General features: G+C 34.1%; 3 protein-coding genes across 6 annotated transcripts in view; 1 reads left to right on the forward strand and 2 right to left on the reverse strand.

Moving 5' to 3' along the window:
* The window catches only part of LOC18033634, a 24,193-nt gene extending 3,546 nt beyond the window's left edge, over positions 1-20,647 (reverse strand). The window contains exons 1-10 of one of the 3 annotated variants that reach the window (XM_024178875.1): positions 20,305-20,647; positions 19,150-19,552; positions 17,933-18,800; positions 17,671-17,771; positions 17,316-17,460; positions 17,163-17,231; positions 16,986-17,031; positions 15,738-16,195; positions 14,862-14,941; positions 13,789-14,289 (exon numbers count right to left, since the gene is read on the reverse strand). In XM_024178875.1, coding sequence (XP_024034643.1) covers positions 14,268-14,289; positions 14,862-14,941; positions 15,738-16,195; positions 16,986-17,031; positions 17,163-17,231; positions 17,316-17,460; positions 17,671-17,771; positions 17,933-18,800; positions 19,150-19,552; positions 20,305-20,404 — 2,292 coding nt within the window. In that variant the 5' untranslated portion in view covers positions 20,405-20,647 and the 3' untranslated portion in view covers positions 13,789-14,267. Of the gene's footprint in view, positions 1-13,788; positions 14,290-14,861; positions 14,942-15,737; positions 16,196-16,985; positions 17,032-17,162; positions 17,232-17,315; positions 17,461-17,670; positions 17,772-17,932; positions 18,801-19,149; positions 19,553-20,304 lie in introns of those variants that run through there. The other 2 variants (XM_024178874.1, XM_024178873.1) reach the window with 2 other exon arrangements.
* On the reverse strand, positions 36-4,609 carry LOC18034476. 2 transcript variants are annotated; one of them, XM_024178877.1, is made up of 7 exons: positions 4,047-4,605; positions 2,895-3,297; positions 2,615-2,792; positions 2,379-2,518; positions 801-1,668; positions 539-639; positions 36-328 (listed from the first exon to the last, which is right to left on the reverse strand). In XM_024178877.1, exons 1-7 carry the CDS (start codon positions 4,144-4,146, stop codon positions 175-177), a joined length of 1,944 nt encoding a protein of 647 aa, XP_024034645.1. In that variant the 5' UTR covers positions 4,147-4,605; the 3' UTR covers positions 36-174. The 2 variants fall into 2 exon arrangements, with proteins under 2 accessions (XP_024034645.1, XP_024034646.1); XM_024178878.1 differs by lacking the exon at positions 539-639 and having other exon boundaries at positions 240-328; positions 4,047-4,609.
* Positions 12,108-13,203, forward strand: LOC18035685 (CCG-binding protein 1). The gene is made up of 3 exons (XM_006423030.2): positions 12,108-12,404; positions 12,494-12,567; positions 12,664-13,203. Exons 1-3 carry the CDS (start codon positions 12,164-12,166, stop codon positions 12,979-12,981), a joined length of 633 nt encoding a protein of 210 aa, XP_006423093.1. The 5' UTR covers positions 12,108-12,163; the 3' UTR covers positions 12,982-13,203.
* Positions 20,648-21,927: the final 1,280 nt, after the last annotated feature.

The raw sequence follows: 21,927 nt of genomic DNA on the forward strand, positions 1-21,927 counted from the left end.
ACTAACACTGACTGTCATGAAGATACAAACCTTCGAATTAACACTTAAAAAATCCAAGACTTCATGTTGTTCAGCAACATTGGCTATAGAAAGGAGATCCTGTGGTATAGGTAACAAAACTGAGACAAGAAGAAAATGGTGCTGCCATTGAAGAGAATAAGACAGAGAAGGAAGTCAGAGTACTTGTAGATATTTGTCAAGCTGAATACAGCGCTGATGAACAAAAGCATCCTCGGTGCTTGACGAGAATATCCTTTTGGGGGGTAAATGTAATGTATAGTTTGGGAATTCTTTAAGATGTCGATGTAATCGTTCAAAATTTCTATATCTACATGGAGACAAGAACAAGAGTCAAGTTAAAACCAGACTCAAATCATTTCTGCTACAAAATGAAGCATACTGATATGGAAACTCCAGGAACTTTCTTATTAACTCATTGCAACCAAACTAACTTGTGGTTACCAGACAAATTCTCTAATGCGTATAAAACATGTGATGACATGGTACTCTTGTAGATATGAAATAGGCAAGTAGAAACCTTCTTTTCACAAAGCAAGTTCTTTTTTCTGAATCTGTCACTGCAATTGAATACACTGCAAAAGATTTTGACCCAAGTTTCTCAAAATAAGCTCCCATTACCTGTACACATAGGTCAGGAAAGCATACAAAATATAACTATGACTTGAAGAAAACATCATCCATGATATATCTAGAGACACAAGCTCAACAGAAAAGGATTGTAATGGCTGATCATTTTATATTTTATGCATCTCACAAAAATTTTAGATAAAGATGCTCACCCGGCACTTGAGCTTGGGGCAATGTTGTCCATCACTGCAAAGCATTACATCTGAGGCATTCTTATGCCCAAGTTCTTCCCCACTCCTTCCAAAATCAGGGCTGTAAAACTCAGCAATGATGGACCCTCCACTTTCTCCTGTAAACGCTTTTTTTGAATCAGGTTCAGTTTTCAAAGCAGAAGTGCTGCTGGATTTCTTAATCCTACTTCGATTTGCATCTGCACCAACGCTATCAGTATTATTCAACAGATCCCCATCAAAATTTTGAAACAATTGTGTTTCCTTTTTACTCCCCTCACTTATTTGAGTTACAAGACTTAATCCTGGTGGTAGCCCCAGGAGTGCTTTCTCCCCTGTTCCTGCAGATAATCCAATCCTGTTGGTGAGCACATCCTTCCCCATATTCGTAGTAGGTACAGCACTATGTATTCCTTGACCCCCCATATTCGTAGTAGGAACAGCACTATGTACTCCTTGACCCTTCCCTAGGTATTCCCGGACTCCAGCTTTTTCTGCACGTTTCTGCTCTTTCTTCTTATAATTTCTTCCTTTTGTCCACATGTTTTCAAGATTTTCGGGAGTAAGAACTTCAGTTCTTCTTTGGGTCACAGCCTCCAGCATTTGTGCCCACTCAGCAGCTCGCAGATCCACAGACTCTTCCTGGGATGTATTATCATCCAAAGACATTTCTCTTTGATTCCCAAAATTTGTTGGTATCATATCAGTCCCTTGATTATGCAACGAAGAGAATTGTCCTGAGATCGAATCTCCCATTTTCATTTCCCCTGTACGCTTATCAACACTCAACCCTCTATTGCTATCATCTCTGATAGCAAGTAAAATGACTTCAATCAATTCATTGATATACCTGGTTAAAGAAAGAATTTTATCGGATGGTTAGACATTCAAGAGAAGAGAAAGGCATAGAATACTTCACGTCCTCTGAGAATTTCTAAAAATAAAAACTCAAATGTATGCTGTTACATGTATAATCCGTTGAAAGTATGGTATGATTATCATTCCCTTTCCCTCACTACATTAAGTGATGTATATTGGAGTTGTAACAATGTCCTCAACTCAGCATTTCAGATGATTTTAACAACAAATATTCCATTTGCAAAATAATTAGTTCAAGAAACAAGTCTAGTCTAGCACAGTCCACAGGTAGTTCAAAAGCTTGGACTTTCAAGTACCCTTAAAACCTCCAAAACCCTTCAGCATTAACCAGTCATCTAGGAGAACGCAAAAAGAGAAAAAGAGAAAGAGCAAAGTTGAAATTACTACAACGATAAAGCATCAAAATAAATCATCATGAAATTATATACTGATTTACTAAAATTATTAGAATTCAACATATCCAGAGTGTTTCCCAGATTAACACGTGAACTGTGTGTTAAGAGCTAAAGTTATCCCATCTTCACACAAATTATTAGAGAAAGAGAAAAACTAGAAGATATAGTTTTATTTTGGAAACCAACCATGAAGATTTAAACATTTTTCAGACAAAGAAAGCTTAAAAATCAAAATATTAAAGCTATAAAATATTGAATAAGAATCAAGAATTGTCAAAAAACTTACGAAGGACTTGCCAAATTCATAACAGGTTGTATCACCAAACAAGTTACAAGCTCTCTAGCAATTGTCCGAACAATGGGGCAATGAGCTTCTCGCGGTCTTAGCACTACCGTTAGCACTCCACTCATTATGCGCTGAAGAACCTGAGAGAGAGAGAGACAGCACAAATTTTTTAAGCAGACCACAAACAGAAAAATGTCAAGATAAATTAAAGTATTAATGGAGCTCTCCAACCACACCTTGTACTCACTCTCAGGAGATATCAATGCTGGATGAAGCTCCTTAGATGCCGTAAGATGGTATTTCAATCTTTCATCCCTCTCCTCAGATGATAGCGTTCTCATAACATCAACACCTATAACTGCTTGGTTTCTTCTGAAAAGATCTAAGTGATCACCTATTAGATCGACTACATCCCTGAAAAATAACACAGTTATTTCTTGATGTTCTTTAAGTGCCCTTCTATTATCAAACTTGAGAAAAAAATTTTAGACTTATAAATTTCATTTTATTTTATACCTCGTTAGCAAGTCAACAAGATTTATTGTTTTGACCCTTCCCGATATTTCACCAATTGCATCCATGATAATGCTTCGCATTAGCTCAGGGGCCTCCCTATCCGGTGTAATATCTGAATACCATAAATCATCCACAAAATCCTTCAAAATTTTATCGATAAACTCACTGATTGCAGACTCCACAATAGGAGAATCAATTTTCCGCTTCCATTTTTGTGGGGCTGATGCATTAGAAAGACGTGAATCATTCACAGACAATTGTTTCTTCTCCAACAGAGAAAGATAAGTTTGAGGATGTCGTGCCTTAACTTTCCAGGATATTTCTACCTCATTAGATAGCATTCGCAATGCACAAACAATAAGAATTGATATGGGCAAATTCACCAACATTGATGTGCTTGTATCTGCATTGAATAATTAAAAAGAAAATAAATATAGTACACAGATAAGCAGTACATTATACAGAAACATATTTGAAAAGATAGCATATCAATCTCCCAAAAACTGGTACTGTAAGAAAAACAATCAGTACCAGCATCAAAGAGTTAGACCAAGATTCTCCATGATTTGGTTGCTCTCAGAGATTGAAAAAACACTTTAATAAAATCTGGAATCCAACTTGGCATCATTAACTTAAGCAATGAAAAAGCTAAAAGAAGAACTTACACTAGCGTCATAAACATTTTGCTGAGGTCACTGAGGTTTTCCATTTTACGGCCCCTGAAGTGTTTTCTACTTGACAGCTAATGTCTACTTACTATCCACTGCTAGTGATTTCATTCTACAGCAGCCGTGGACTAAAAGCCACAACATCTCAACAAAAAACATACCCTTAGTTCGGCGCCACCAAATTCAAAGTTATCCTTTCATAAAAAAGGTATATAAATGAAGACTGGCCCTATCATTAACACTAATTTCCAATTTCAAATTACCAAACACAGCTTAAACACCAATAATAAGACACCATAAATACCAGCTAAAAAGCACACAGAATTAAATGATGTAAACAAGTTCAACAATGCAACGACAATTCAAAATTCTAAAACGACACCCTAGCTTAACCTAAACTATAAATTAAATTCAACACAAATTAACCGAATAAAGCAAAAAAAAGAAAATTTAAAAAAACACGAGAATTTGATTGTTATCGTACGCGATAAGAAATAGCAGACCGCGAATATCAACAAGGCCCACCACACCGTCCGTACTTTGGCTTCCTCGATCAGATCTTGTATCGTCTCCATCGCCTTCATTTTTTTTTCTCTGTTTAATTAACAGAAAATTGCTTAAATTTTCAATTGACTAGAGACATCGATATCGCTCGAGGATATTGATCGCACGAAAAGTAAGGCCTTGTTTGGTTTCTGGAGACGTGGTGGCGTCTGTCAGCTAATTGACTTTATACAGCAATTAATTTGTACGCAGCAAACATGAGGGAACATCAGACTCAGAGCATCTGAAATTTGATTTCGCTAGCTTCTGTTTTTGTTTTTTTTTTTGGCATTTTTATATTTTTATTTTTAATTTTTTTTCTTGGTCTTGTAAATGGAAACAAATTATACGTGCGAAAAAGAAAATTTGCTAAGCGTAGTTACGCTCATTGTTCCGTTACTTTACACGTGTAAAGTCGGGGATCTTCTCAGTTCATCTGAAAATTATTTCGATAAATTTTTGCTATTTATTACTGTAAATATTATTATGAAAGTTATGCATAATAATGCCTGATAACCAATAAGAATGTTTGCTACTTAATTGCAGCGAATGACAAAAATTGATGCCGGTAGGAGGCGCATATGGGTGACAGCGTGGACAACGTGGATAATACAAGTCAAGTTGGCGCTGTGTTACAAATGTTTCCAACTCATTCCTGCGATATGATTATGAAAACGGTCGGGCAGAACAGAAGTATGCTTCAATTAAAATACCATTCCAGAGGACAAAGGAAAAAAAAAAGTTTTGAATTATATGATGAATGGGCCGAGATGGGTCATTTCTGGGCTTTGAATGCCCAATTGGTTTAAAGGATCATCATGGATATAAGTTCGACAATGGGCTTTAGTGATAGGAGTCAAGAATCATAATATTTGTGATTGGCCCATCTGCGGTGGCATTTATTTATTATATCACATAGAGAATCCAAAATAGTAGGAATTCCCTTATCCCATTGAAAAATAAGCATATCTTATAATTATCTATGATCGTTTGCGTCTCTAGTGTGATCGAATCCTTCCAGTAGTAATCAAATGAACTGCGTTATAGACATAAAAGCGTAAGAACTCAAGGTACTCTATTGTTCCCATCTTTATCTAATTTGAGGAGTAGAGTCAGGATCCCTTGAGTTCTTAACAAACATAATATTATGTTTTGCTCCTATAAATAAAAAAAAATGGATAACTTTTTTTAATGCATCATCGTGCATAAGAATATTAGATTACCCAATATAAAAGATTGAAAAATCATCACAAACCACCCTTTTTTTCTTTTTTTATTTTGATTTTTGAATTTTTTTAATGGTATCTTTTAACTTTCCATATATAGAAATAGAAACAAATAGACTTAAATATTAGAATCTTGTATTATTGTCAATATTAAATTTATAAGACAAAAGATAAATCAAGTAATGAGTATAAATCCGGTGAGGTATTAGTTACAGTAACTTGTAAGGTATCTTTGTACACACTAATATGTTTTTAATAAAATGTATCTTGATATTATTTTTATTTCGTATTTTATTAGGATACAATCCAAATTTTTATATTTATCCTTGCAATTGCAAAGACTTATGTCCTTTGTTTCTATTGAAAGAGTTAGTTATTAGGTTTTGAAGACGAAGGCGATGGTAGCGAAACCAACTTAATTAAATTTTATTTGGAGTCAAATTTTTAACTTGTTTTCTTTTGGCTAAAACTAATTTTGTTTTAGTTTATTGTGAATAGGAGAGATCAATGACTTCTTCTTCTTTTTTATTTTTTTATTTTGGGGTGACGGGGGTGGTGAGGGGAAGTATAGCATAAAAGTGGTCATTTTATAAAATCAATCAATTGAGATTTGACTTGTTTACCTCATCTCCTTAATTTTAAGGTAGAGGGTTCAAGTCTCATTAAGTACCTATGAGAGTTAGTTTTCTATCATTACTTATGCAGAGATTTAGTTTTTATTTTGAGTTTTGATAGGTTGGCTATGTTGGACATTGATTGTTCATTTATATTTTGGCTTTGGTTGTATCATATAAAATATATATCAAAGCAAATAAAAATTAATAATCTATCAAAATAAAAAGTCGATCTATGGTCTTATTGGTAAAAGCCTAAAAGTTCATTGATCCAAACATTATCAACTAATTATTTTTGGTTGGAAATATTTTCACCCCATTATTTTTGTAAATCCACCACATTTCTAGAAAATAATTACAATGAATTTACTTTTTTTTTAAAACAAAAACAAATCAACAAAAGTTTTGTACAATTAATCAACTAAATCTTTCTTATATATATATATATATTTACCACTTAGGTTTTTTTGTCCATCTTTGATTACAAAAGCTACTTTGATATAAATTTTATCTGACTATTTTATCCTTATGATATAAAATGATCAAATTACCCTTATAATCATAAGTTGTTGTATCTAATAGTCTAGATATTTAATTTTATGGCTTATAATTTAATGTTTTTAAATGAATCTAATAATTATTTTTTATATCCTTACATGCTAATGACATAAATTTGATAGTCCAATAATTTACGTGAATATTCTATCTTAAAGACATTATATTAGTTTAATTAAAAATTAGTGATCATACTAATAAAGTAATATTAATATATTATATAGAAACAATGAATTCCAAATAAAATTAAAGTAAATTTTTAGTGCTTTTATTTTATAAGGGTAAAACAGCCTATTAAACTAACCCTAAATCAATCATTATAATCAAATATAATAAAAAATTAAGTAAAAAAAAGTAATGATATAGTTACAAACTCTTGTATAAATTTATTTTATACAAACTGATGTAGTATTATAAAATTGGTTGAATTAAATATCTTTCTACTCACATAATTTATTTATATTATTTTATATTTTTATTCAACTAATAAATTAATGTCACATTAATTTTTATAAAATAAATTTATATAAAAATTTGTAACTATATTATCGCCAAAAAAAACTAAAATTTAATTGAAATGTCCCTATCCATTATTTTTTGGATAAGTTTGAAAGAAAAAAGTCCCCTGCCCCCGGCCCACCTCTCATTGTGCCCGTTGTCCGCTGCCCGCGGTATCGGCGCAACGCTACGTTTCGACAACCCACTTTTAAACCAATGTGCCACTTCCGCATGCCAATTTCCCCCTTATTAAAATCATTATATACCAATTCCCCCTTACTATTTTCATAATGACCAATTTCCTCCCTGCCGTTATAACAGTAACAGAAGTTGCTCAATTTTTAAGTACTTTTACCTATTTGCCCCTAGTATCCAAATGACAGGAGATTGGCGCCAATTTTCTTAGCTCTAGTGGATAAAATTACACAATCACCCACATGTTTTAATTGATATATAACAAAGTGAAATTTTAAAAGTGCCCTTACTTTTAGAGTCAAAAAGACTTCATTGCCATTAATATATGGATTGAAAAAATGAATATTAATAGGAAGACTAACGTTTATTTTCTAATTTCATGAATCAAGCTATATATACCCGTAAAACACAATTGCAATAAGCCTAATTTGCGTCATTTCTGTCAAACCACATTCCTTGCACAAACATTCCCGAATATTCTATCATTTCAACCATTTATGTCTCCACAATTATAATCTTGCAAAAATATAAATACCCAATCACTTATTACAAAAACAATCTAACAAAATCTTACCGCATTGCCAAAAAAAAATTATATATCTTCGTTATAATCAAAATCAAGGAGTAATCGTTTGACGCATCAATGACATATAAGCTAAATGTAATCATAATATAAGAATATTCCATCATAGCTGACCAAAAGTAAACACAATATTCAAATGGGTATGAATTTTATTGCCACGTACCCAACGAATGAAGCCACCTTTACCCCCTGCTACAATAGTTAACAAAACTAATTAGATATCATATTTTACAAGATACTACATGCAACCACCAAAGCCATCGGGCATAGAAGCTGATGGTTGAGTTGCATTCAACCTATCTTTGCTCTCTTTTCTGACTTTTTTTAGAGTAGGCTTGGTATTAATAACCCCATCATTGTTGTTGTTACCAGTTCCTTGATCATGCCCTTGTCTAGCCCTCCTTTGCCTCGCTATAATATATGCAGGTTGTTGTTGTTGTCCAATTGTACTTTGAGGTCCATATATTCCTAAAAAGTATTAATTTAGTTATTATTCATGGACATAAAAATAAGGAATTAACATAGAAGTTGAATATTACCTGGTGCTTGTTCAGGTTGTGCTTGTGCAACTACTTGATAAATTTGTGCTTGTGAAGCCTGCATAGACCTTACTTTACTTTGCTTCACTTTAATGGATGTAGATAATTTTTGTTGTCCAATTAATTGGTGAGCTTTATTTGTTCCTGAAAAAAATATTATTATTACTCACAAACATTAAATATAGGCACTTTTTAAGGTTAGTCCACTATATGCTCCTACTGGTAGAGCTTCTCGTTCTACTAGCGCTTGATAATTCACAGAGCTTGAGCAAACATCCTTCTCTTTTTACAATGTCAAAAGCTACATCAATTCAATAAAATTTTATTTCAGAATTTATTAATATTTAATATTTATACCTTGTAAGTTGGGCATTTTTTTTTGTTGTGCCCCATTTCATGACATATGCTGCATTTCACAGTGAATCTTCTCTTATAGAATGGTTTCTTTTTAGCTTCATTCACTTCTTTTCTTCTATTCAACTTGGGCCCCCCCGGTTGAACTTTTTTTACAGGAGGCTTTAAAATTGGCCTATCAATTTTAGGCCAATTAGTCCTGTCTGGAAGGGGATTAATTGTTGCTGAATAAGTAAGCAGATATGCCTCCCTTGTTAAGCTCTTGTCAACATAATCAGATGGCTCGCCATGACTATGTAAAATTCCAGCCATGGCATGCTTGCATGGAAGCCCACTCATCTGCCACCCACCACACTCACAATACCATTTGTTCAAGTCCACAATATAGTGCCTTTCCATGTCAGGCATAATCTCTACAACTTCAAATTGATATTTGTTTACTTTTATAATTGACACACATCTTGCAGCCTTGGCAATCTTAGCAATTTTTTTTTGTACTCATGGAGGTATATTTAACTCCCAATCCTCACACTTCTCCCTTCTCTTTATCATCCTTTTCATAAGCTTCATTCTAATAAATTCAAGAAGCTCTAGAATCGATTTCCTTTTATACTCATTTAGATAACTATTCCATGACTCTGACATGTTATTTGTCACATGATCAGTCTTGTAGAATGGGTCAAAATGATGGCATGACCATGTGCTTGGATCATTGTCAACTAGCCACTCGTAAGCATTTTCATCAATTTTGTTTATTGTTGTCATTACATCATCAAAGTCAGTCTAGTTAGTGGCTCTTGCCGCTTTCCAAAAGTGTTCCCTCAAAATCTCAGCTAAATGTTGTTTTCTAAAGTTGGCATACACATGTCTTGCACAATATCTAGTTTTAGAACTTGGAAAAACATCTTGAAGAGCATGAATTAAACCTTTTTGTCTGTCAGACATAAATGAGATAGCCATATCATTGTGGATATTCATATGCTCTTTAAATAGTTCTAGAAACCATGTCCAACTCTCCCTCGATTCAACCTCACATATACACACAGCCAAAGGAAAAACACCATGTTTGCATCTAAAGCAACAGCAGAAATCAAAATGCCTCCAAAAGATGTCTTCAAGTGGCAACCATCTAAACCAATGAATCCTCTGCACCCCTTCATGAACCCTTGCTTTGAAATTAATTTTTACTGTTGCATCGTTGTTAGTCATAAGCAAAACATTGGCATAATCATTTAGTACAGCATATGAGTTAATATAATCACCCTCGCACATTTTTAATACCCTTTTCTTGGCCCTGTATAGCCTTCTCCTATTTGTAGCAGTACCAAATCTATTTAATAATACAGAAGCTATAAAAGATGAAGAAATCCCAGGATTTGACTTAATTACACCAAATAATTTCTTAGCCACCCATTTACTGGTTGTCTCAGGGTTCTTAATAAGTGGTATGCACGTGTGCGCTCCACCTTTGATTGTTTTGATCATGAAACTAATTTTATCTACCATCAATGAAGCATGAATTCTCCACTTGCATCTTTTGTTTGCACATAAAGCAGTGACTCTGGCCCTCTCATTCTTCTCCCTGTGTAGAACACAACCTTGTTGGATTGCAAATTCCTTAAGGACACTCCTGAATTCGTCAACAATAGAAAACACCTGACCAACCTCCAATATGATTTCTTCATCAGCCATTTGTCTGAACCTTTGTGCTCTTAATTCTCTGGCCAGCATTTGAATACTATCTTCATCTAAGTTCAAATGAAAATCATCAGGTGAAGTATCCTCATCACCACTTTCATAATCAGATAGAAGTGCCTTATTGTCAAAATCAGAATTATCACTAGAATCTATTATGTTTTCTACATCCTCATTGTCAATCTTCACAATTTCCCCAATTTCATCATCAGTCCAATTTATAAAATCCACACTGTTGGCATCGTCATTGTCCAATGGTTCATTATCATCATTGTCTAATGGTTCGTCAGTCCATTTAGTTACTTGTTCATGATGAATTGCATCTGCCATTGTAGGTTTATTGCCTTCCTCATAAGCCTCAAACATCCTTTTAAGAGTATTTTCAGAAGAATTTTCAGGAATAAAAGATGTTTGATGATTTTCAAGAATGTCTGATTGCATTGCCTCCGATGGCAATGACTTCATTTCTAAAAGTAATAAAGTAATTTTTCTAGATAGCATTAGGTTCACAAAACTCAACAACTCCATGTCAGTCTCTAGTAACTGCTTAGCACCTGAAGAAGGAATTTGAGCCATTATCATGAACTTTTCATCATCCAGCCGATGTCTATTAACTACTTTCTCCATAACATCATTAATTAGAGCCACCAAGCTTAAACATTCTATCTCATATTCACCTAGGTCAATTAGTTTACCATCAAAGTGAACCTTGACATGTATTTGATCCATCTGTCAATATAAATATTCAAATCATGATACTTAGAAAAGAAAAATTAACATTTTTTTTTTAATTCAGGCACATGATTCAAAATAACTAACAATTAAAAAAATAATTTTCTTTAACACTTATAAAGAAGAATACCTTAAAACATAAACAAAGCCAATTTTTTTCCCCAATTCAACATCAATCCGTACACTGAAAAAAAAATACAAAAATGAGTTATTCCTTAAAATAAAAAACCAGAATACCGATTACTTAGCATCCATATTATTTATATGCCTAAATATATTTATCAGAAAATTTTTCTGAAAATACCCATAAGATTATCACTTCAGCATCAACAGACAACAATTAGTAAATAAAGATAAAAATTTCGGTTGTATTAAATGTGTGCTTTTAAGCATTCACTAACCTGGAATGGTAATAGAATCATCTCCACATGTACACAAATGCTTTAGCAAAAAGACAGTTGAAAAAAATTTGATTTTGAAACTTTTTCTCTGACACCCGAACTAATAAGAAGTAAAGAAAATGAAAAGCCACTTTCTCTTTTGGATAAATTTACTTTAAAAACCTTTTATTTTCATCTAAGTTTATATTTTATTGTGTTAAAACCTAATTTTTTACATCACATGTCATAATAGAATTTAAAATTCAAAAAATAATAATTAAATGACATTCTTATCCTCATTTTCAATTACTGTTATAACGACAGGATGGTAATTGATCATTATAAAAATAATATGGTGGCAAGTGGTATATGATGATTTTAATATGGGAGAAATTGATAATCCCCCTAATAATAATTCAGGATCTCCAATACAATTATTCCCATCGACGGCAATCATTATATCTTAAAAAAAATCACAACCGTTCAATAATTAAAAAAAATCTTTTAAATGATATAATAAAAATATCTTATCCTTATCCACTAACCTGGTCCCATCGCTACACTTTCCCAGACCTTCCAGCATAAGGAAGAGATATTCATACTCGTTAGTATTTAACCCATTCTCCACGACCAAGCAAAATATAATGTCTACAGATACAAAAACCAAAACCACTCTGTTTGGTTACGATGTTAAAGTCGATCGTTGCTGGCTCTTGTTCTGTTCCGTTACAGTTGCAAGCTAAAGATAATCTTAATGCAGGAGCATGTTTCTCTGATACAACGAAATCCGCTTCAGTGGCTTGCCGTTCTTCTTCTTCGAGAACCAACGCTTATAATGTCCCAAAACTCGAACCCTTTAGCCCTACTAAGTTAGAACGTGCCGTCAAAGAACCCTCCTTGATCGAAAAATCTGAAAACGATCTTGCAGGTCCATTTCCGTTACTTATTTTCAAATTTTTTTAATAAACTTTATTTGATCTTATTTTAAATAAGCCTTCTGTTATCGTTTCTTTGCAGATTATTGTTCAACACTTGAAGGAGATGATTCCAACAGTTGCTGGAGAGCTTACTTTGAGCTCAAAGATCTTGAAGTAAGTTTATCCATTTACTTCATATCATATTGCCCTTATCTTATAATTCAAATGGAACTTTGTATGTGAACTTTAGTTCTGTGTGAAATTGATCAGAAAGAATCGCCAAAAGAAGAGGTCGAGAAACTGGTCCTGCAATTGGGTGGTGTGAAATCTTTAATTGGGTGCTTACATGGGATTTCATCAATACGCAAAGCAAAGACTGATGGGTTTGCTTCGGAAGAAAAACCATTTGGTTCCAAGAGAATAGAAAGCAGTTCGCGTCCTGTCCCGGATGGGCTGCCCAAGACCCTGGAAGAGCTTGAGGAAGAAGAGAGAGCGAGAATGCCTGATTCTCCATACACGAGATTGCTTAGAGCAAAAGGGAGACTCCCTGCTTGGTACTCGCTTGCCCCTGATCACGAAACAGATTGATAATTTGGGCGAAGAGGTTTAACAAGTTTTGTGTTGGTTCATTGCAGATATTATCATGGATCTGGTGTATTATTTAAATGTGGGATTTTTGTTCTTTGATTGATTGTCGTAGCGAAGTATACAGTTCCATCAGTTGATAAGTTATATAGTCTTAATATCGAATATGTGCTTCAGAGCAAACACCTTTTTGCATATAAATAACTCCAGCTATTGAAATCTTCTTGCAACATTCTTTATAGCAAGGCTAATAATGCTTACTTACGGTTCCCTCACATGAATAGTAAATTATGTGGGTTCACTTACTATTTATATAAGAGGAGGATGGTAAGTTACATATATGTAATTTTGGGAAATCCTTATAGCAATTTGAGCTGAGCTGAAACAGACTGTTTGTTTGGCTGCTTTGTTGTTTCATTATAAATCTTCATAAACAGGGTGGCATGATAGTAAATTTGGTTTCAATTATCAGTGTATGTTCTCTATGTGACACATTGAAGTCCACTGATCATTTCCAGGCCACAAAAGAATAAGCTTGACCCAATTATCAATGAAATCAACCGGAGAACAGAAACTACATCTCAATTAATTGAGCCAATTCTGCTTACATGTGCAAAGTTCAACGGTAAAGCCGTAAAGGAGGGCTTCTCAGGCTGAACTTAGGAACTTGTGAACTAATATAAGCTATAATTTTAATCTCATTTAACGGTGTTTAATCTCTGCGGATTTTATTGATAATGATAAATAAGATCATCCTTAACCGTTTGATTAGTGAAAACCATGGAGTTGTCTGCCAAGTGGCAAACAGGGTGAACTTCAATTGCCTTCCTCATGTCATATTCTTCTGATTAAATACAATCAATTTTGTCCGACTGATTATCATATACAATCGGTCAATTGCCATTTTTAGCTTTGCTCAAACAAAGAAACAACTTCCATTAACTTATCTAAAGTTTAGTTATGCACCAGGGGTGCTCCAATCTCCCGGCAAAATTGGTGGCGAAAAAACAGAGACATTTTTCCTTTTTCTTTTCCCAGTCTGTCAGTGGCTCGAAATCCTTAACCTCTACCTCTATATATAACACCTCCCCTGCCATTGGGATCCACAGCCTGCTATATGCAGCCTTGGACTTGAAACCAAGGTGTTAACAAGTATGGCTAACACCAGAGGATTGCAGGTCTTTGGCTGTGTTGTTCTCGTCTCCCTTGCATGCTCGTCTTTATCATCCATTTGTTCTGCTTTGACTGATGCTGAAGCGGCTTTCATTGCTCGCCACCAGCTCTTAACATTACCAAAGGATGGAAAACTTCCTGATAATTTCGAAGATGAGTATGGTCTTAAGAACAAAATTTTTTCCAATGATAGGCTGAAGAAAGCATATGTTGCCCTTCAAGCTATCAAGGTAATAGCTCAAGAAAGTTCACAAAAAACACAGGAAGGCCAAAGGATAGCTTCTTAAAATAAAATATCAGTAGTAGAAATGCTCAAATGTTATCCATTCAAAATGTGATGGCGATAACAGCAGCATAAAAGAGATCTCAACCAAGAAAGTTGTTACCAGAAGAAAAGAACATGACAATTGATCATAAAGTAACAAATGTGACAAATCTCTGTCGTTAGCACTTAGTAGTTAAAAGAGCGATGAAAAGAGAACACTCTTAATTATTGAAACCCTCTAGATCATTGTCATACATAATTCCAAATTCTCAAATGCAAGAAAACAGCAATTCAATCACGGTTTCTGGTAGATGAAAGGGCACATCATAATTGTTCACACTCTCAGAACAAATTCACACAATTGACCATGCAACAAACCAATACTAAGATGTTGAAAAAAAAAATGATCGCGCAATTACTCAAGGAAGGAAAAATTTTAGCTCACCTTAGCCAGCCTCTTCTCTTAAGTTGAAATACCTTGTCCTCTAAATTCAATAGAGGCACACTTACGTTGGGCGGAGTCCACTGCACGAAAATCAATTATAAACAATAAAATATCTCATACAAAAATATACCAGGTTAAAAAATTTAGCAAACAGGCTGTAATCTTGACCTTACGGAAGTAAATAAAAATAACAATGAATGCACCAAAAAGAACTGGATGCAAACTTATATATACAAGTAGTACGCTCAAAAGGTACACAAGAGAAACATGAATATCAAATAAAGCACAGAAATATAAAAACCAAACATCACTCTATTAAGTGAAAGAGATAAAGAACTACTTGAATCATCATAAAATTGCAACAATCCCAACATAAACCAATAAGTACACTCAAAGTCTTTAAGGTCATCAATGCATTTATACATAGTCTGTATGGAAACTTTCAATACACTAGTTATCTCTATATCACACATATTGTTTAATTTTGCCTTTAAAACCTAATATCATTTTCAACCCAGTCCAAAATTCCCTTGTCCCTAAAGACATTTCTACTGACAAAAAAATGGAGCATTAAATAGGACAGACGGTGAAATCAATTATTAGCAATCCCTTGAAGTAGCAATAAGATATATCATCACCGATTGAGCTTGCTAACAGGTATTCACTATTGAGCATTTCTGCCATTTTTTCCTTGCCACCTACACCTTAGCCTTCAACTCAAGAATTTAACTTAATGGATGTTTCATCATACCGTGAAAACTCCAAGAACGTTTTACTATGCTACCTCAAATATGATAGGTATTTCAAATTAACACAGTATCAAGATACTCAAATTCATGCGCAAAACCAATATAATGCCAATTATATGAACATTACCTCTGGAGGCATTCCAACTGGATTTAGTGGAGAACCGGCTGCAGGAAATCCAACCCGGCCAATCCCTTCAGCTTTTGCCTCTAAGCTCAATTTCTTCTGTGTGGCTAAGTTCCTAGACTCTTCACCACGTTTCACTACCCGAGGTGGAAAACCTTTTGAGTTCAATTCATTGTCTGAATGCCACCCAGTTCCTTGTGCAAAAGATGTGACCTCCTGAAGGTCATGGCTTCCATCTTTATCACCGGCTTCATTGTCAGAGAAGCTGTTCACGGTCTCAGATGTATTTTGCCTTACAACATATTTACTAATCCCATCGGTACTCAATGACAAGTTTCTACCAGGGATTGAGGAGGAGGCATCATCAGTGGGGGAAGGTGAACCAACAACTTTCCCCATCAAGCCATCTGAAACCCCTTTAAACGGCCGTACAATGTCATCCACAGCATCATCCACATTTACTGTGATAACAACAAAGGACGATTAAATGGTCAGAAAAATCACAATAACTCATCTAGGCTAAAATCAAAATTCAGGAAGAAAACAGAAGTATAATTTTGCCAGAACTTATTGGGTGAACTACTTATTTTCAATCACAAAAAAATTCATTAAGAATATAAGAATGAGTTCCATACGCGTGATAGTTCCTCTTCAAATAGTTGGCAAAATAAACTAATTCCATTTTACAGTTTCTCACATATGAATTAGATTGAAAATGAGATGTTCAAAGCCATCCACGATACACACACAAGCACCAGTATGTACAATAAGAGACAGACTTCTGATGGTCAAAATTGAATAAAAATGTGTGTATGTGTATGTGTATGTGACACAAAGAGAGAGAGACTTTGACAAATTGAGATCGTTAAAAAATAATAATAATAAATAAATAAATAAGAGGGAGGAAAAACAAATTTATGACATACATAGTGATGAGGAACATGCAACTTCTATGAATAAAGGAAAAATACGTGTGGCCAATAGAATAAAGTACACTGAGTAATAATATTAAATAAAAGTCTTACTACTGACCAACTCTTAGAACAATGCAAATGGTAATCCAGAAGATGAAAGAGTTTGTTTAAAATCATGAAAACAACTATACTGGATAATTGTCGCAGTTGAAGAACCTATGAAAAATCCACGTGATGGGATCTCTTGCACTATAAGTAACAGGATAATAAAAGGCAATAAAAAAAAAAATGTATAAAATTCAAGAGTGTGGTAACAACAACCAAAAATACCACATACCTGCTAGGGTTCTCATCACTGATGATGATTTTCCAAAAGAATAATTCTTCAAAATCAAAAGGCTATATTAGTGATTAGATATATCTCAGCTGACCAATAGAAAATGTAAATGACTGTTGTTAACGAGTTACAGTATTTAGCCAGGAAACTAACACCGACTGTCAGGAAGATACAAACCTTCGAATTAACACTTAAAAAATCCCAGACTTCATGTTGTTCAGCAACATTGGCTATAGAAAGGAGATCCTGTGGTATAGGTAACAAAACTGAGACAAGAAGAAAATGGTGCTGCCATTGAAGAGAATAAGACAGAGAAGGAAGTTAGAGTACGTGTAGATATTTGTCAAGCTGAATACAGCTCTGATAAACAAAAGCATCCTCGGTGCTTGACGAGAATATCCCTTTGGGGGGTAAATGTAATGTATAGTTTGGGAATTCTTTAAGATGTCGATGTAATCGTTCAAAATTTCTATATCTGCATGGAGACAAGAACAAGAGTCAAGTTAAAACCAGACTCAAATCATTTCTGCTACAAAATGAAGCATACTGATATGGAAACTCCACGAACTTTCTTATTAACTCATTGCAACCAAACTAACTTGTGGTTACCAGACAAATTCTCTAATGTGTATAAAACATGTGATGACATGATACTCTTATAGATATGAAATAGGCAAGTAGAAACCTTCTTTTCACAAACCAAGTTCTGTTTTCTGAATCTGTCACTGCAATTGAATACACTGCAAAAGATTTTGACCCATGTTTCTCAAAATAAGCTCCCATTACCTGTACACATAGGTCAGGAAAGCATACAAAATATAACTATAACTTGAAGAAAACATCATTCATGACATATCTAGAGACACAAGCTCAACAGACAAGGATTGTAATGGCTGATCATTTTATATTATATGCATCTCACAAAAATTTTAGATAAAGATGCTCACCCGGCACTTGAGCTTGGGGCAATGTCGTCCATCACTGCAAAGCATTACATCTGAGGCATTCTTATGCCCATGTTCTTCCCCACTCCTTCCAAAATCAGGGCTGTAAAACTCAGCAATGATGGACCCTCCACCATCTTCTGTAAACGCCTTTTTTGAATCAGGTTCAGTTTTCAAAGCAGAAGTGCTGCTGGATTTCTTAATCCTACTTGGATTTGCATCAGCACCAATGCTATCAGTATTATTCAACAGATCCCCATCAAAATTTTGAAACAATTGTGTTTCCTTTTTACTCCCCTCACTTATTTGAGTTACAAGACTTACTCCTGGTGATAGCCCCAGGAGTGCTTTCTCCCCTGTTCCTGCAGATAATCCAATCCTGTTGGTGAGCATATCCTTCCCCATATTCGTAGTAGGTACAGCACTATGTATTCCTTGACCCCCGATATTCGTAGTAGGTACAGCACTATGTATTCCTTGACCCTTCCCTAGGTGTTCCTGGACTCCAGCTTTTTCTGCACATTTCTGCTCTTTCTTCTTATAATTTCTTCCTTTTGTCCACATATTTTCAAGATTTTCAGGAGTAAGAACTTCAGTTCTTCTTTGGGTCACAGCCTCCAGCATTTGTGCCCACTCAGCAGCTCGCAGATGGACAGACTCTTCCTGGGATGTACTATCATCCAAAGACATTTCTCTTTGATTCCCAAAATTTGTTGGTATCATATCAGTCCCTTGATTATGCAACGAAGAGAATTGTCCTGAGATCGAATCTCCCATTTTCATTTCCCCTTTACTCTTATCACCACTCAACCCTCTATTGCTATCATCTCTGATAGCAAGTAAAATGTCTTCAATCAATTCATTGATATACCTGGTTAAAGAAATAATTTTATCGGGTGGTTAGACATTCAAGAGAAGAGAAAGGCATAGAATACTTCACGTCCTCTGAGAATTTCTAAAAGTAAACACTCAAATGTATGCTGTTACAAGTATAATCCGTTGAAAGTATGGTATGATTATCATTCCCTTTCCCTCACTACATTAAGTGATGTATATTGGAGTTGTAACAATGTCCTCAACTCAGCATTTCAGATGATTTTAACAACAAATATTCCATTTGCAAAATAATTCGTTCAAGAAACAAGTCTAGTTTAGCGCAGTCCGCAGGTAGTTCAAAAGCTTTATTGTTTTAGACTCATAAATTTCATTTTATTTTATACCTCGTTAGCAAGTCAACAAGATTTATTGTTTTGACCCTTCCCAATATTTCACCAATTGCATCCATGATAATGCTTCGCATTAGCTCAGGAGCCTCCCTATCCGGTGTAATATCTGAATACCATAAATCAACCACAAAATCCTTCAAAATTTTATCGATAAACTCGCTGATTGCAGACTCCACAATAGGAGAATCAATTTTCCGCTTCCGTTTTTGTGGGGCTGATGCATTAGAAAGACGTGAATCATTCACAGACAATTGTTTCTTCTCCAACAGAGAAAGATGAGTTTGAGGATGTCGTGCCTTAACTTTCCAGGATATTTCTACCTCATTAGATAGCATTCGCAATGCACAAACAATAAGGATTGATATGGGCAAATTCATCAACATTGATGTGCTTGTATCTGCATTGAATAATTAAAAAGAAAATAAATATAGTAAACAGATAAGCAGTACATTATACAGAAACATATTTGAAAAGATAGCATATCAATCTCCCAAAAACTGATACCGTAAGAAAAACAATCAGTACCAGCATCAAAGAGTTAGACCAAGATTCTCCATGATTTGGTTGCTCTCAGAGATTCAAAAAACACTTTAATAAAATCTGGAATCCAACTTGGCATCATTAACTTAAGCAATGAAAAAGCTAAAAGAAGAACTTAAACCAGCGTCATAAACATTTTGCTGAGTTCACTGAGGTTTTCCATTTTACGGCCCCTGAAGTGTTTTCTACTTGACAGCTAATGTCTACTTACTATCCACTGCTAGTGATTTCATTCTACAGCAGCCGTGGACTAAAAGCCACAACATCTCAACAAAAAACATACCCTTAGTTCGGCGCCACCAAATTCAAAGTTATCCTTTCATAAAAAAGGTATATAAATGAAGACTGGCCCTATCATTAACACTAATTTCCAATTTCAAATTACCAAACACAGCTTAAACACCAATAATAAGACACCATAAATACCAGCTAAAAAGCACACAGAATTAAATGATGTAAAAAAGTTCAACAATGCAACGACAATTCAAAATTCTAAAACGACACCCTAGCTTAACTTAAACTATAAATAAAATTAACACAAATTAACTGAATAAAGCAAAAAAAAAAGAAAATTTAAAAAAAAACCCGAGAATTTGATTGTTATCGTACGCGATAAGAAATAGCAGACCGCGAATATCAACAAGGCCCACCACACCGTCCGTACTTTGGCTTCCTCCATCAGATCTTGTATCGTCTCCATCGCCTTCATTTTTTTTTTCTCTGTTTAATTAACAGAAAATTGCTTAAATTTTTAATTGACTAGAGACATCGATATCGCTCGAGGATATTGATCGCGCGAAAAGTAAGGCCTTGTTCGGTTTCTGGAGACGTGGTGGCGTCTGTCAGCTAATTGACTTTCTTCAGCAATTAATTTGAAAGCAGCAACAAGAGAGAATATCGGAGCATGTAAAATTTGATTTCGTTAGCTTCTCTTTTTGTTTTTTTTTTTTTGGGATTTTATTTTTGTTTTTTAATTTTTTTTCTTGGTATTTTAAATGGAAACAAATTATACGTGCGAAAAAGATAATTTGCTAAGCGTCGTTAGGCTCATCGTTCCGTTACTTTACACGTGTAAAGTCTGGGATCTTCTCAGTTCATCTCAAAATAATTTCGATAAATTTTTGCTATTTATTACTGTAAATATTATTATGAGGGAAAATATCCACCGTCCATCTATTTTTTACATCTTTTTAAAAAATATACAACTCTTTTATTTTTTGGCTGAAATCCACCTAAAGTTATATTTTTTTCACTTTTCCACTTCCGTTTGGAATCCGTTAAGAAAACTAACGGAAACTTAAAAAAATGACAATTTTACCTCCAAAACGAAAATTACAATTTCACCTTAAAAATTATAAAAAATAATCAGATTAAATCTAATAATTTTCTCCATCGGTCAATAAAAAAATTAATTCCACAACCATCAAATACAAATTTTTTTTTAAAAAATATGTCGGTAATTAGAATGCTAAATTATAACAGTGGTATTAAAAATAGCCTAATCTCACAAACCATCAATTGAATTTAAGATAAATAAAGTTTTATTATTCATTGAGTTATAATCTCTAGTAGTTAAGATTTTTTTGTACTTCATTAACGTACCAATAATGATATTCATTATTAAATCTTATTATTTTTGGTATTTTTTATGGTGAACTTGTAATTTTCGTTTTGAGGGTAAAATAGTCATTTTTTTAAGTTTCCGTTAGTTTTCTTAACGGATTCCAAATAGAAGTGAAAAAGTGAAAAAAAATATAACTTTAGGTAGATTCCATTTAAAAAATAAAAGAATTGTATATTTTTAAAAAATGTGTAAAAAATAGGTGAACTGTTGATATTTTTCATTATTATATAAGTTATATAAATTTAGGGACAAAATGCCTGATAACTAATTGCAGCGAATGACAAAAATTGATGCCTGGTAGGAGGCGCATATGGGTGACAGCGTGGACAACGTGGATAATACAAGTCATGTTGGTGTTGTGTTACAAATGTTTCCAACTCATTCCTGCGATATGATTATGAAAACGGTCGGGCAGAAGTATGCTTCAATTAAAATACCATTCAAGAGGAAAAAGGAAAAAAGAAAACTTTTAATTATATGATCAAATGGGCCGAGATGGGTCATTTCTGGGCTTTGAATGCCCAATTGGTTTAAAGGATCATCATGGATATAAGTTCGACAATAGGCTTTAGTGATGGGAGTCAAGAATCATAATATTTGTGATTGGC

The sequence above is a fragment of the Citrus clementina genome, unplaced genomic scaffold (assembly GCF_000493195.1).
Source record: "Citrus clementina cultivar Clemenules unplaced genomic scaffold, Citrus_clementina_v1.0 scaffold_8, whole genome shotgun sequence".
NCBI classification, from domain to species: domain Eukaryota; kingdom Viridiplantae; phylum Streptophyta; class Magnoliopsida; order Sapindales; family Rutaceae; genus Citrus; species Citrus x clementina.